This window comes from Osmerus eperlanus, chromosome 17, assembly GCF_963692335.1.
Source record: "Osmerus eperlanus chromosome 17, fOsmEpe2.1, whole genome shotgun sequence".
Classification (NCBI taxonomy): domain Eukaryota; kingdom Metazoa; phylum Chordata; class Actinopteri; order Osmeriformes; family Osmeridae; genus Osmerus; species Osmerus eperlanus.
Genome location: NC_085034.1, coordinates 4,227,367 through 4,240,954, shown reverse-complemented (window position 1 = coordinate 4,240,954; position 13,588 = coordinate 4,227,367). Strand labels below are relative to the sequence as shown.

The 13,588-nt window shown below is 47.3% G+C and overlaps 1 protein-coding gene across 2 annotated transcripts; it reads right to left on the bottom strand.

Annotated features, from left to right (window-relative positions):
- Nucleotides 1-273: 273 nt before the first annotated feature.
- On the bottom strand, nucleotides 274-10,704 carry tnpo3 (transportin 3). 2 transcript variants are annotated; one of them, XM_062483060.1, is made up of 23 exons: nucleotides 10,419-10,704; nucleotides 8,295-8,495; nucleotides 7,915-7,988; nucleotides 7,514-7,670; nucleotides 6,830-6,973; nucleotides 6,413-6,588; nucleotides 6,163-6,301; nucleotides 5,907-6,053; nucleotides 5,699-5,806; nucleotides 5,494-5,585; nucleotides 5,248-5,387; nucleotides 4,923-5,114; nucleotides 4,690-4,781; nucleotides 4,482-4,558; nucleotides 4,275-4,335; nucleotides 3,817-3,960; nucleotides 3,583-3,699; nucleotides 3,357-3,451; nucleotides 3,096-3,252; nucleotides 2,294-2,461; nucleotides 1,931-2,043; nucleotides 1,269-1,361; nucleotides 274-1,123 (listed from the first exon to the last, which is right to left on the bottom strand). In XM_062483060.1, exons 1-22 carry the CDS (start codon nucleotides 10,536-10,538, stop codon nucleotides 1,301-1,303), a joined length of 2,775 nt encoding a protein of 924 aa, XP_062339044.1. In that variant the 5' UTR covers nucleotides 10,539-10,704; the 3' UTR covers nucleotides 274-1,123; nucleotides 1,269-1,300. The 2 variants fall into 2 exon arrangements, with proteins under 2 accessions (XP_062339044.1, XP_062339045.1); XM_062483061.1 differs by having other exon boundaries at nucleotides 3,817-3,957.
- Nucleotides 10,705-13,588: the final 2,884 nt, after the last annotated feature.

Here is a 13,588-nt window from a genome sequence, read left to right as displayed (position 1 = left end):
GTCCTAGCAGATCTTGATGTGTGCAGATCGAGTTGCAAGTCAGATTTGAGGGCAGGGGACCTCCTGATGTGCTGCGTGTGTGTAGAAGGAGCTCTTCTGCAGTGCGTCTGCAAGTGTGTGAGTATTGTCTGGCAGATGGGGGGGCCTCTGCAACAATGGAAAACTTGTTAAACTGGTTTCCAGATATAATTAGTGAAGGGTATAGGTGCAGTACTAGAGGGCTTGATATCTCTACAAGACAATCTAAAACATGATACACAGAACAAGGGTACGTTTGTTCCTCACAGTTGTTTTTATTGTTCACAACAAGGCTACATAGCCGATGGTAGTATCTGCCTCTCCCAAAAATGGACCAGTTGGAACAAAAAAAAAAAAAAAACATTTGCCAGAGTCCATTATCCGCTTGACCTACCTGTCACCATAGTCTTCCTGGCAAAATAACAGTAAAACTCCAGCCAACATGTTTAAAAAGGTCAAAGGTGACGCCAAATCTCCAAGCATTCCCCTTCCACCATTTCCTAAATGCCCCCCACAGGCACTGGCAGCCATTTTGTGAAGGGCATCATGGGTTTGCTATTCATTTTTTATATGGCACGGACAGCAAGACCATGTTTTAAAGTTCTAAAGACACGTCCATGAAAATAAATCATTTCTCAATTTTTAAAAACTTACAAGTCTTTTTTTGATGCATTATGATTTGCAACCAGGCACATCCTTTGTTTTGTTTTCTTTGTTGTCGTATTTTGTTCTTCTTCTTGAAGATGGATCCTGTAGAAATCCAACTGACGCAGAACTAATCCGTTTCAGTCCATTCAGTCGGTGAACGTCCTTCCTCCTTGGGCCTGCCTCCATCTCGCCCCCTTCCAACACTGCAGCCACCCGCCTCTGGGGCAACAATGAGGCAGGGAACCAAGAGGGAGCTGAAGGGGGGTTGGGGGGGCTCCTCTTGCAAAATGTGTGGTTTGTTTCACCCTGTCGCTCCAGTCCTAGCGATGCGTCTTATTGGCTTTCCACAGTGCCAAGTCCCGCTTATCAATCCAGTAGGAGTTCCCTTTAGATTCTTGTCCGCAGTCTTCAGCCTTTTTGCCGTCACCTCTGAACATTTGCCAACAAAAGATTTAACCTGCGGAGTAGGAGACCAGAAGTAAACAAACAGCAGAGTTCATAGACACTGGACATGTCGTGACTGATCCACCACTGGAAAGAACGGTTGAGCAGGGTGTGGAGGGTCTCTGGGAGGCGCCCGTTTCTGGGGCTTAGAGCCTTACCTGGTGTTCTGGCAGATCTCTTTGGGGCGCGGCTATCGGAACAATCTGGTGAACTCCCGGATAGCCCAGCACACCTGTTTACACTCCTCCGCACTGGTGAGGGGGCGAGAGAGAACGGAAGGGCACGGGAGAGTTAGACATGAACAGGACAAGACAACAGGGAGCGAGCTCATCACGACAGAGCTAATCAGGGGAAAAGAGGGGTATTTTTGTCATGAAAGGAGTCTTTAATATATAGTGCCCCATAATATATTTGTGCCCTCAAAACTGCCTCGGCTGATTGAAGCTGCAATATAGTATTGGAAGGGGGCACCCTGGGGCAGGGAACAGGCCGGCCTCTGGGCAGGCCTGGGCATGTGCTGGGGAACCCATGTGGATTCACCCACTTTCTATTGCATTATCCTAGGTTCCACAGCAGACACCTGTCTAGGCATGCTCCGAATACTCCCACTCAGGAGGCAAAAAACCAGCTGGCCTTTAAAACACAGCTCTGGGGTCAGCATACTAATCTTAACCACGAACGAGAACAATAATGAAAAGTCTAGGGACAGCTTCATCCTGATTCTAATGAAGTGTGCAGGCCAGGATCTGTCTGGAATCCCAGGCTCTGACAGGTGGGCGTGTCTGTAGCGTGAGCGAGTCACGGTGCTCCCTGCCCTCACCTGGTGACCTGCTTGTGGAAGTCTGTGAGCTGTTTGTGTGTGACGGTCACGGCCCCTCCTGACGTCTCCTTTGGAAGCCCCTTCAGAGCACTCTCCAACCAGCGGCAGAACGTCTGGGAGGGAGAGGAAGAACGGAGGGCGAGCTGTCAAACCACCAGAAGGTTTGGTCTTGACGTGACGCACCGTGTCATGGTGAACGTGGAGTGTTCTTCAGGTGCCCTCTTGTGGTAGAGCTAAGTGTGTGCACTTTGTGGAATCTGGGCATATCTTTAGACACATAGGATGGGTGTGGGCGAGCGTGCGGTATTTCATGTCCATCATGTGAGGGGGGACTGGGTGTCGGTGCGTGTGTGTGCGACTCACAGGCCGGTCGAACACCATGATCTCCCACAGCACCTCAGCCACGTCTGGGAGGGTGTAAGGCGGCAGGCAGAAGCAGCACGTGTGCATGAGCTGGGTGACCAGCTGCTGCCCGTGCTGCTCCATGGCCTGGCCAATCAGCTGCTTCCGCACCTCAAAGTCATCCTCGTGCTGGAACACGACGACACACATTTCCATTTATTCATTTAGCAAACCCTTTTATCCAACGCGACTTCCAGGAGAGAGCTTTACAAAACGTGCATTGGTCAATGATCATAAACAACAAAATAGCCCCAAAAATATTGTGGGTAGCAAAAACATGAAGCACACATTGTGAAAAGCAAATAAGAGCCAATGGGTAGAACCAGAAGAGCATGTAGTTAAACAAGTTACAATTAAACAACATGATCCTCGAAAGTGCTAGAGTGTACTTGGGGAAAAGCAACCAACAATAATAATTCATAGCGATTACAAGTAGTTAACTCAGTTACAACTAACCAACAAATCCCTCAAGTGTCATTGTGTTCCTGGAGGAAATAAACTAACATCGGAGCCAACAAATCTTTCCCCCCGCTGGAGATGACAAAGTTATACACTGTTCAACATACCCATCTTCATATCTACTTACTTATCTACTATTCAGAGTGAAAGATGAAGGAAATAGTACTGAGTGATTTGAACCAATCAGGAAGTTCAGTATCCAGCTCTGATCACATTAGCTGAACTGTTCAGTTGTCCGATTAGATTGTGACGGTATCAAGCGGTGTTGAAATGTGTGTGTGCGCTGCGTGGTGGTTTGACTCACGTCATTGCTGACCCCCGTGTGGATGAGGTCTCTGACAAACTTCATCACACTGCAGTTAGCGTCCCGGTGGTCGAGCGTGGTGGCGGCGATGGCACACTGGATGATGTGGACTATGATGCCACTGCTGAGCAGGGTGACGGGACTGCGCTGGACAAACCTGGAGAGGGAGGGGAGGAGGGTGTGAGGTCTGCACTCAAGTCGCCACAGCGGCATTTGCCACAGTAACGCTGGGGCGTTGAGGGGAAGCGGGTGGCCGTGTACCTGGTGGCAAGCCTGAAGAGGTCGTCCACCGTGTCGGGGTGGTTGCGGAGGCCATTGGGCTGCTCCAGCAGCTGGAAGGTAGGCATGCACAGAGCCTACGGGCACAGAGGAGGGACAAACTGAAGAACCAAACTGAAAATCCACTGTGAGCGCTCACCGTGTGAAGACTGTATAGCCTTTCAATTGGTTACAGCACAGATGTTAGTTGAAAGCGTGTGTGTGTTACCTGTAGCATGTCCAGTAGTCCCTGTCTGCAACCATCCTCCATACCATACTCGTCCACCAGGATGCTGCCCAGGTACAGGAAACAGGAGTGGGGATACACCTGGTACACACTCACCATCTGGAACACACACACACACCCAGCACTCACTTTAAGTCCGGTTCTGGTACCTACTCACACACACTTACTTAAAAAAAAAGTAAACACATTCACAAACTGACACACACACACACACACCTGTGTGACCAGGGGCTGTAGCAGGGAGGCGGAGCCCTTGCCCACGCAGCGCACGGCGAATCGGAGGCAGCGGCAGCAGCGCTCCACGATGCGGTTGTCGGCCTGGTGTGTGTTCAGAGTCTCCGAGAGCACCGGCCAGATCTGCTTCCGTGCACACACACGTGCACACACACACAAACGTTAGAATCAATCGGATTAGAGCCTCTTCCTTCCGGGGCGGGGTGGCAGAGACACGACTCCCCAAATATGGCAGATGGCTGAGCGGTTAGGGAATCAGGCTATTAATCAGAAGGTTGACGGTTCGATTCCCATCCGTGCGAAAATGACGTAGTGTCCTTCGACAAGGCACTTCACCCTATTTGCCTCGTGGGGGTGGGGGGGGGGAATGTCCCTGTACTTACTGTAAGTGGCTCTGGATAAGAGCGTCTGCTAAATGACTAAATGTAAATGTGAGTTACCTCCTGGATGACTTTCTGACAGGGATGTGTCTGTCCATTCTCCACGATGGGGTTTGTGTGTCTGCAGAAACAAGCACACGTGGGAACATGAGATCAGCTCGGTGCGCCCCAGCTAAACAAACCCCACCCAGATAATTGGACTGCATGTCGGGGGTGCGGCAGAGCCGAAGGAGGGCTGTGCGTGAGCAGAATGAGAGCTGAGCGTACCGGAAGATGACCGCTAGCCTGTCCAACCACACGGTGGGGTCAGCAGTTTTCCCATTGCTGGGGTTCTGAGACAAAAGCTGGGGGGAAGAAAAACACACACACACACACACACACACACATTAGCACAGACACTCAACTACTAAGTTACTACCTGACCCGGTGCATTATGTAAATGAGTCAGATTCCCTGATGCCAAGATTCACATTACCTTCTTAAGGGCCATGACCTGCACAGCACACAGGTCACTCAAACACTCAGCTATCTTCTCCAGGGGCAGACGAGCCAGGACTAGGGCAGTACCTGCAGCATGACAAGGCAGCATTACTACTGGCACACTAGACTACAGCAGACAGGAGAGCAAAAGGCAAAAACAAGACCGCGGGGGAGGGGGGGGGGGGGACAACAAGAGACATGGGAACACAGGATAAGTTTCGCAGTCACCTTTGAGAAGTCCGACAGCAGCTTCGGTGGAGAGGGCGAATGAGTCCAGGGCTCTGGCAATGTCCAGAAGCCCCTGGAAGTGCTGGGCCATGTGGTCTCTGCACACCGAGCAGATGTTGTGGATGGCCTTGGCCGCCACCGAGGCCAGCGGCTTCTCCCTCAAGCCCTTCATCAGGTAGTTCAACACGGGATCTGACACAGGCAAGCGGAACAGGGTCAAAGGTCGCTCAGACGTTGCACGCGCAGGAAAATACGCAGGGAAAACATGCAGTGGGGGGGGGGGGGGGTCACCAGGATACACAAAGAGACAAACACAGATCCCTACCTAGAAAGCGTGGGTTTCTGTCCACAACCTCGCTCATCTCCCCCACCAGCTCTATGCTGGTGAAGCGGACAGCGATGTGGACCGTCTCCGGCAGCAGCACCACCTGCTCCAGAACCTCCGTTAGGGTGGGGTTGTTTTCCCTGCAGGCGGGTGGGGGGGAGGGGAAGAATTTCCATGTAACACTCAGGCAAAACAAGGAGAGGTAAAAGGTCAACGGGCCTGACGGGACGCGCTGCTGACACTCACGGGTCGACACTCTTGGCGATGGCGGCCATGATGAAGAGAACTGCCTCCGTCACCTCCCAGGGGGGGTTCCCCTCCTTCAGAGTGGAGTACAGCTGAGGGGAAGGCAGAGAGAGAGAGAGAACAGGATGTGAGGTTCACACGTTCTGATCGGGTTAGCTTGGCGTTCAGGTCAGCAAGGCTGGGGGGGGGGGGGGGCTTCCCGTACCTGGGAGAAACACTCCATGGAGCCCACCAGGAAGATGACATCCTTGACCAGGTCAGACACCCTCATCCTGAACTCCCCAAAGTCATCCGTGTCCTCTGGAATTCCCTCCTGGGAGCCACCAAAAACACACAGGTTAACAAATGCAGCAAAAGACCGAAAATGACATTCAGAAAAAGAGAGGGAGAAGCGGTGGGTGAGTGATCCCTACGTGGTCAGGGTCCAGCTGGCAGTGGCGGGCCAGGCCGTGCAGCAGTCTCTGGATGTAGGGTCTGAAGATGCCGTGCAGGGCTGGGTCGTTGGTCTTATACAGGTGCTCTCCCAGACGGTACCAGAAGTTAAAGGAGATCTCAACCACCTGGGACACAGCGACACACACTCAGGACCCAGCTGGCTGTGCGTGTCGGCGTGAGGGACAGAGCGACACGGGAAGGAAAGCACGCGCGTGTGTCGGCGTGTGTGTGTACCTCATACTGGGGGTGTCCTGCACAGATGAGCAGCAGTTCCAGAGTCCGTAGGTCTCCCATGCCCTGGCCAGGGCTCCTCACGGTCGTCTCCAGGAACGTCTCACACAGCTCGGTGAAGATCCTACAGTAATTGAGCACTCTGAGAAAGACAAAAATAAAATAAAAATAAAACAGGGGAAGTTGTGAGAAAAGGCAGTTGGTGGAAAATCGGAAACGCTCATCAGTCGCCCGCGAGCGGGCGCGTGCGTACTTGTCGAGGTCCTCTCGCGCCACAGCCATGTGGTAGGCCGTCTCCAGCGTGAGCACGCCCTGGAACAGCTGCAGGGCCAGCGGCATGTGGGTGTCCACGTTCTCGATGGCGTACAGGGCCGAGCACACGCAGTCCGAGGCGGCCTCGTGCAGGTTGGTGGAAGTCTCGTCTCTCTGCTGCAGGAGGAAGAGAGGCGGGGGAAGTGCCGCACGGGTGTTAGCATCGTCCTCATGCAAAATGCAGAGACGGGGTTTGGGGAAACGGCATGAGTTATAAAGGCAATTGGGGGATGTGGAAAGGAATACTGCGGATGGATGAATGCTGAAAAGAAGAAAAAAAAAAGAAGAGTGCAAACGAGAGAACAAGAAGAGAGGGGGGGGGAATGCTGAGGGGGGGGAGAAAAATGGAGATGCTGACCAGCACTTGGAAGAGGACCATGAGAAGCTGGTTGCTGGCCATGAAGTTGCTGTCCAGGACTCCCAGGTTGAACCAGCTGCCCAGACAGCGGAACACCTTGATCAGCATCTTCTCATCGCTGCCCGTCTTCTCCACACACGTCACCTGGACAACACAACATAACCCTCATCATCCACCACACTGGCCTTCATGTCAAACATGTCAATGCTCGGTGAGTAAAACAAATAATAATACAATATACATAATCCCCTTTTCTGGAAAATGTAGGTGTGGTGGGTGTGGTTGTGTGATTAATTGTGGAATGCTGCCGTTGGGAAACTTAGCAGGCAAATGATAGGGCAACGAAAGGTAACAATTTCCCTGTAAACGTAAAATCAACACTAGCAGAGTAAATCTCCAACTTTCATTTTGCTGTCAGAGCCATTGATTGATTGATTGAACTGATTAAACTCAGGAGACTGGAAACTGCAGCAAGAGTGAGTGGGTTTGCCTAAGCTTGTGATAACGAGGCTGTCCCCTTGGGTTCCACGGTGACTAATGAAAGAAAGCACTCAAGGGAGCTCTGCTTAACCAGCATGCTCTACTTTATTGCAGCATGTCTGTCTGTCTGTGTGCTTGACAGAATGGAAGCCCCATCAGTGCAGTAGGGATCAGAGACAGGACGCAATTTGAGCGAGCCCTCACCAGTAGGGTGACCACGGTGCTAGAGTAGTAGGCCAGGTCCTCGATGATCTCAGTCCTTCGGTTGGCTCCGATACGCAGGGAGCGGCTGTGCACCTCCTCAGGCAGCACCGTCAATATCTCCATCAGGAACGTCATGGAGCTGACGTCGTTATTGTACCTGGACAGCAGAAGGGACGGGGGAGATTAACACAGGAAGCAGAACTATCACTTTTAGACAGTGAGAGGGAAGGCGTGCGAGCATGGACGAGAGATGCTGAAGATCTAACACTGTCCAACTTCACACACACACACACACACACACACACACACACACACACACACACACACACACACACACACAAGAGAACATTACAAGGAATTTCGACAGATGCCGAAACTGTTTCTGTTCCTGCCACTCTTACTTTTCAATGAGGGTGTGAACACAGCCCTTCCAGGAAGCCATCTGAAGGGCAAGGTCTGCTATGGCCAGAGCCAGCTGACAGAAAAGGAAGAGAGAAATTAGATACAAGACCAAATTAAATGACTGGTAATTCTATTAATATGAAACGGTAGCCTCCCAGAGGCCAAACTCCCTCCTTAAGAATATATTTTCTGTTCAGCAGGTCAAACACACTTACACATAACAAAAAAAGCGAGCAGAGTGAAACCTTTGAGTAACAGTGACCCTGATGAGTGTACTACCTGAGAGACAATACCCAGGAACACCTGGGAGGTGTTAATCAATGGGAGGCGTTACCTGTGTGGTTCTCACTGAAGGGAGGGTGGGGGTGAGAGGCTTTACCTGAGTGACGATGATGGGGGAGAGGTCTTTGAGGTTCTGTATGTGGGAGAGCAGTGAGTCACGCAGGGCGATGTGTGTCTCCGGTGGGAGCTCGTAGAACGACGTCTGGATCTTCATCTTCATGGTCTGAGCTGCGAAGTAGCATGACTCCACATCCTGCTTCATTTGAAGGAGCTGGTCGGATATCTCCCAGGCATACATCTGCAGAGGGTGGCAGTCCAGGATCAGATTAAGCTAGGAGCTCCTCTACCCATGAAGTGCGTTAGCTTATAAGTGACACTTTAGTTCACTTCCACTGCAAATCAAGCGTTTTGGCTACTTTGAGAAAAAACGATCTTAAGACCGCCGAGCATATGTATAGGTGCTAGCTAAGCATGTGATTACTCTGCTTGGCATTCTTTACATTCCCAGACCTATAAATATAGCATTGCCCAAGCTGACACTGACTGGTGCTAAAAGCCATATACTGTATACTCACCCCACTTGCAACCCTGCTACGTACACTAGATAAAAAGTATTTACAAATTCCCTATTATATATATGCAAAGTTGCAAACCTGTTTGATTAAGTAGAAACTTTGAAGGGGGGGGGGGTTCTTCAAATGTCAGTCAGTGCCTAGTATGCCCTGCCATTGGCAGCCATAGAAAAGTTGCTGACAGAACAGCATGCTTTATCTCCGCTACCGCCACCCCCCTCCACACACATCCAGCGGTCAATCACACTCAAATTTTCCCTTTCAAATTCCTTAAAAAAAACAACAAGCAGTGTGCATTTCAATGTCGTACCACATTCATTTTTGGTTAAAAAAAAAACTAAGAATTTTTGTTGGGATTCCAGGCGTAAGACTGTGGGACCCATAAGTCATCCTGAATCCCATCCGGCAAAAAAAATGTTGCGTTAACACCTGAGATGCACTTTAGGAAAGTTAAATTTTATTTCTACGATGAGTGCATCAAAACTCCTTTAGTCTTTTTTAATTTATTTTATTTTTTACAAAAGTGATAAATCTGCTGAAATCTTTATTCATAGGCACTTATTGTAGTCACAAAAATGCTTAGGAGATTATCATTATAGGTTTTGAGTTAATTTGATAGTAGGTATAGGCTAAAATACTCCATACGTAAAAGTCCTCTTTAAATTGCATTTGGAACTTGCAAGCAGGAACTAAATGACCTAAAAATGTGTTTCGGTATTTTAAAACAGTACCTCTACTGTAATTTTTTTTATCTGGTGCTGCCTCCAGGGAGACTTTGAGTAATGTATCCAGTACATGCAATGTAGTAAAAGTCAACGGATATCAAGAAGTTGCAACGACAAGTAAGAAATACAAACACGGAAATGAAAATAACTAGCGAATAGCGGTGGCTAAGCTATAAACAACGTCAGCGATAACGCTTCACATTCAATACAGGCCGATTGCATGGTCTTCAACTAGCTACCTAGTGTAGGCTAGCATTAAATCAGGTGGCACACCGCTAGCAAGCTAGACCCTACTGAACAATCAAGACGCGCCGCCCCTCATTACAATGTAAACATTTTAGCAAAATATTGCACGCTTTAATAGCTGGTTTGGTGCTACTGTTAAGTTGGCTAACTACGCGTGTAGCCTACAAGAAGGCTAAGTTATATTGGCTTACTGTTCGGCCATGCAAGCTAGCTAACGGTACCCACCCACTCTGCCGCTTTAGCTGCGCCTAGTAGTAATCCCCGTGGATTTCTCTGAAATTTCACATTATTTGACAGTTTCGCAGGTAGAAGCAAAGTACAATCATCTACCACAATGTTTGATTGAACGTATGTTGATGCGTATATGCAAGTTCTCCGGCAGCTAGGTAAGGCTAGCCAATGCTGTAGTTTGCTTCCGTATAGCTAGCATAAAGGGCTATCTAGCTAATTGTTGTTAGCCACCAGATTCATTCATTCCTTGCAATGATGACGGCAAGCTGGATGTTTTACTAACTAGCTAGCGTAACGCAACAATTAATCAATATGAACCGACGACGAGGTATCATGGAGTTTCATGTAATATTTAGCTGAGCAAGGGCCTTTCGCGCTATGGCTTTTTTCCAATAGGTTAGCTAGCTAGGCCCATTCGAAGTCCCCACACCTCTCCCATTTCCTTACCGATCTCTGCAGCTCCCCAAGCCACACGGAGGCTCGCTCTTTACCGGCAGGGTCTGGATCATGATAAAGAGCCTGCACGGCTTGATACACAAGTGCAAGTGTCGGTTTACCCCCCTCCATAGCGCTATGCTATGTCGTAGGTTGAAGATATCTTTGTGGGTATCTATAAAGGCGCTAGCTTCCTCAAGAGAGTATAGTTACACGGGGTACCAATGTCTATTCAGTCCTTGTGGTTGTGCTCGTTATTCCCGGCCGTACAGTTTCCCGTGTGCACCGACAAATATCCCCGTCTAGAAATAGAGTCGCAGGAATTAAAGTACCGTGCGCAACATAAAATTACTAATTTCCTGATTAAAAAAAAGTAAACTACACTAATGTCATGAATAATTCACGTCATATGTATCTATGTTACAGTGTTCATTACAACGTACGATTATTACTTAATTTTCGACCGTTCACTAAATAGATACACTCAATTAAAATTATAGTACTAGTTCATGGCAGAGCAGTGCTTCAACAAGGTATTAGGTTGACAATCCATCATTTACATTAAACTACATGGATGACAGCGCAGACTTAATTTCTATGTAGTTTGTTTTCAATCTGAGCATCAATACACCTCCATCCGGGTATCCCATTCATGTGAATTTGCCTTTGATCAACTTAATCAACTGTATCAGAAACCACACCTTGTTTTGTTGGGTCAATGCCAGTGCACCATCTCTGGTTCTGCTAGACAACATACAATTAGATAAAAGGTGAGGATTAGGATAGACTATGGGGATTTGTGATGTGAATGACTGTTGGAACCAGTGTGGTTTTAGTGGTGGCATGTGAAAATGGTATTCAAGCAGGGGTAAAATAATGGACCACCAGGGTGCCTTAAGTTCTCATTTATATAGGTCACAGTTCACTGTATCAATGAAATAATGTGATTTACACAATCACATGTACAGCTGCGCTAACTGAAATAGTTGATAAATGACTTGTCTATGTGATTAATAGAACATCCAAACTGTCAAGCAGCTTACCAGGTTTCTTGAGTCTGCTGAGCCTTCAAGAAGGGTCCTAGACTTTCCTGCTCAGCCCCTTCCCAAATTCATCAATACAGACATGGATTTAGATACTGAATTGAGCATACATGTTCATTCATTCATTCATTCAACCTGCTACTCAAGCAGTAACTTTGTTTACTTATTTACTCAATGCGTGTGTAACGTTGGAATGACCAGACATCATCTTTAATTGGATGTTATAAAATTACTGTAGATTTGAGTGTTAATACCCTCTCAAGGTCACCTTTGACTATCTGAGTGAAGGGTTCCAGTGACTGAGAGGCAGTTGAATCCCTGGTAGCAAACAAAATTTTTTGAGCTACATACACATGTTTTAAATGCTCTGGAGTCTTGGGGAATACTCTTAAGTCATTGTGTAACATTCTGATGCCTTTTTTTTTTTTTTAAGATAATGCCAAGCTAAGAAAGCACATTTTAGTTATTTTGTTTACATGGTGCAAAATGCAATTAGCTTTAGTCAACACACTCAAGTTACAAATAAATAATTTCACAATTTCTGAAATTTGTCTTTAACTCTTTATTTTTCATCTGCTTGTCAAAGTCATATATGTACCATAGTAATAGATAAGCGCAGATGTTTGGTTGAGGCACTGTTGCAGACCACCCCCAAATCCAGGTTGTAACATACCCATGCATTTGAAACATACAGCTTGGTTATGATACAACCCCGGGTCTGGGGATGACATCTCTTCTAGCTGTTCACTCGCTTTCCTTGTGTTATTACCTAGATTCAAGCAAAGTAGAGCAAGCAGATTATAACAAGATGCACATACATATGCAATTTTGTTTAGATTCATGTTTTTTTTGTAACTTACACTCTGCAAAAACACTTGAAATGTTGATGTTTCCCTTCCAATAAATATAGACAACTGATGTTTTGTAAATGTTATACCATTGCGCAAATGAAAGGAATTAACCAGGGTGACCATTGACTGTTAGAAGAACAGTCCTGAAACAATATTCATTTTTTTATTTCAATATAAACAGTTAGTTTGAAAATAAAAGACATCCCTACATTTTCTTTAAATCTAAAAGGTTTTTACAGTACACATTTAAAGACAAACATACTTGGAATGTTCCATTTACAAATGATGAAATAAAAAATGTAAACATACCTGTGTGTTAGGAGAGCATTTGCCTCACGTGAGATGTTTTTCATCAAAGCAACTGAACCAGTGTCGCACGGCCACAGCCGTGCCCCCCTGGTTTCAGTTTTTTGCCCTGCCCTAGTGTTTCCCTGTCATTGTCTTCACCTGTTCTCGTTAGCGTCATTGTGTCCACCTGTGTGTCGTTTGGTTCTGTGTATTTAGGTTCTGTTTTGTGTCCAGTCTTTGTCTTGTCATTACTACCCCTGTTATGGGAGTACCCTGTGTCCCTGGCTTTTTCGGAAATAAACCCTTTGTTTTCAGTATGGCTGTGTACTCCCTTGCATTTGGGTCCTACCCCACCTCACACCCTGACAACCAGCACCTTACCTGGCACACCTTTTACTCTGTACTGACCTACCAACACAGAGGTGGAGAAAGAGATAAAGGGAGAGAGAAACAAAAGTAGACAAGAGTAGAAAGTGAAGCGTTACCAAAGAAAAGAGAAGGGATAGAGGGGAGGTATTATGGTAAGTAGTAGAGGAGGAGATTTAACGCTTTATCCCATCCTGAGATTAGCTAACCTGGCACACAATCTAAATTTACACTAATGGGATAAAAATGTAGTTTGGTGCTTATCCCAGTGTTTGTTGGGATTAGGAGGATTGGCCAGGTATATCTCAGGTTAAACCAGATTAAAGGCTGATCCCTGAGTTTGTGGCTTTTTCAGACTCTAGTGTCCTGTTTGTGACATTGGTGTGATAGACATGGCATGGTCCAGGTGGAGGGCTTCACATGGCAGGACATGAAGAGGGAAGAGCATGATGACAAACCTAGGCCACTTACCTGGAGAACACCTGTCATATCTACTGTCCTATGAATTTCAGGGAGTAAATCCACTATGCTATGCCATGATTTATTAAATACCCTGATGCTGGTGGAATGTTTTATTGGGAGCAGGCATACTTTCAAGTATTGTTTCCAAAAAGATTCTTTCTTTGTTTTCTTT

Coding starts and splice junctions, on each gene's coding strand:
- tnpo3 (XM_062483060.1), bottom strand. CDS start 10,538: ATGGAGGGGGGTAAACCGACACTTGCACTTGTGTATCAAGCCGTGCAG. Junction 7,989..8,294: donor CCCCCATCATCGTCACTCAG/GTAAAGCCTCTC, acceptor CTTTTCTGTCAG/CTGGCTCTGGCCATAGCAGA. Junction 2,462..3,095: donor ACACGGGGGTCAGCAATGAC/GTGAGTCAAACC, acceptor GTCGTGTTCCAG/CACGAGGATGACTTTGAGGT.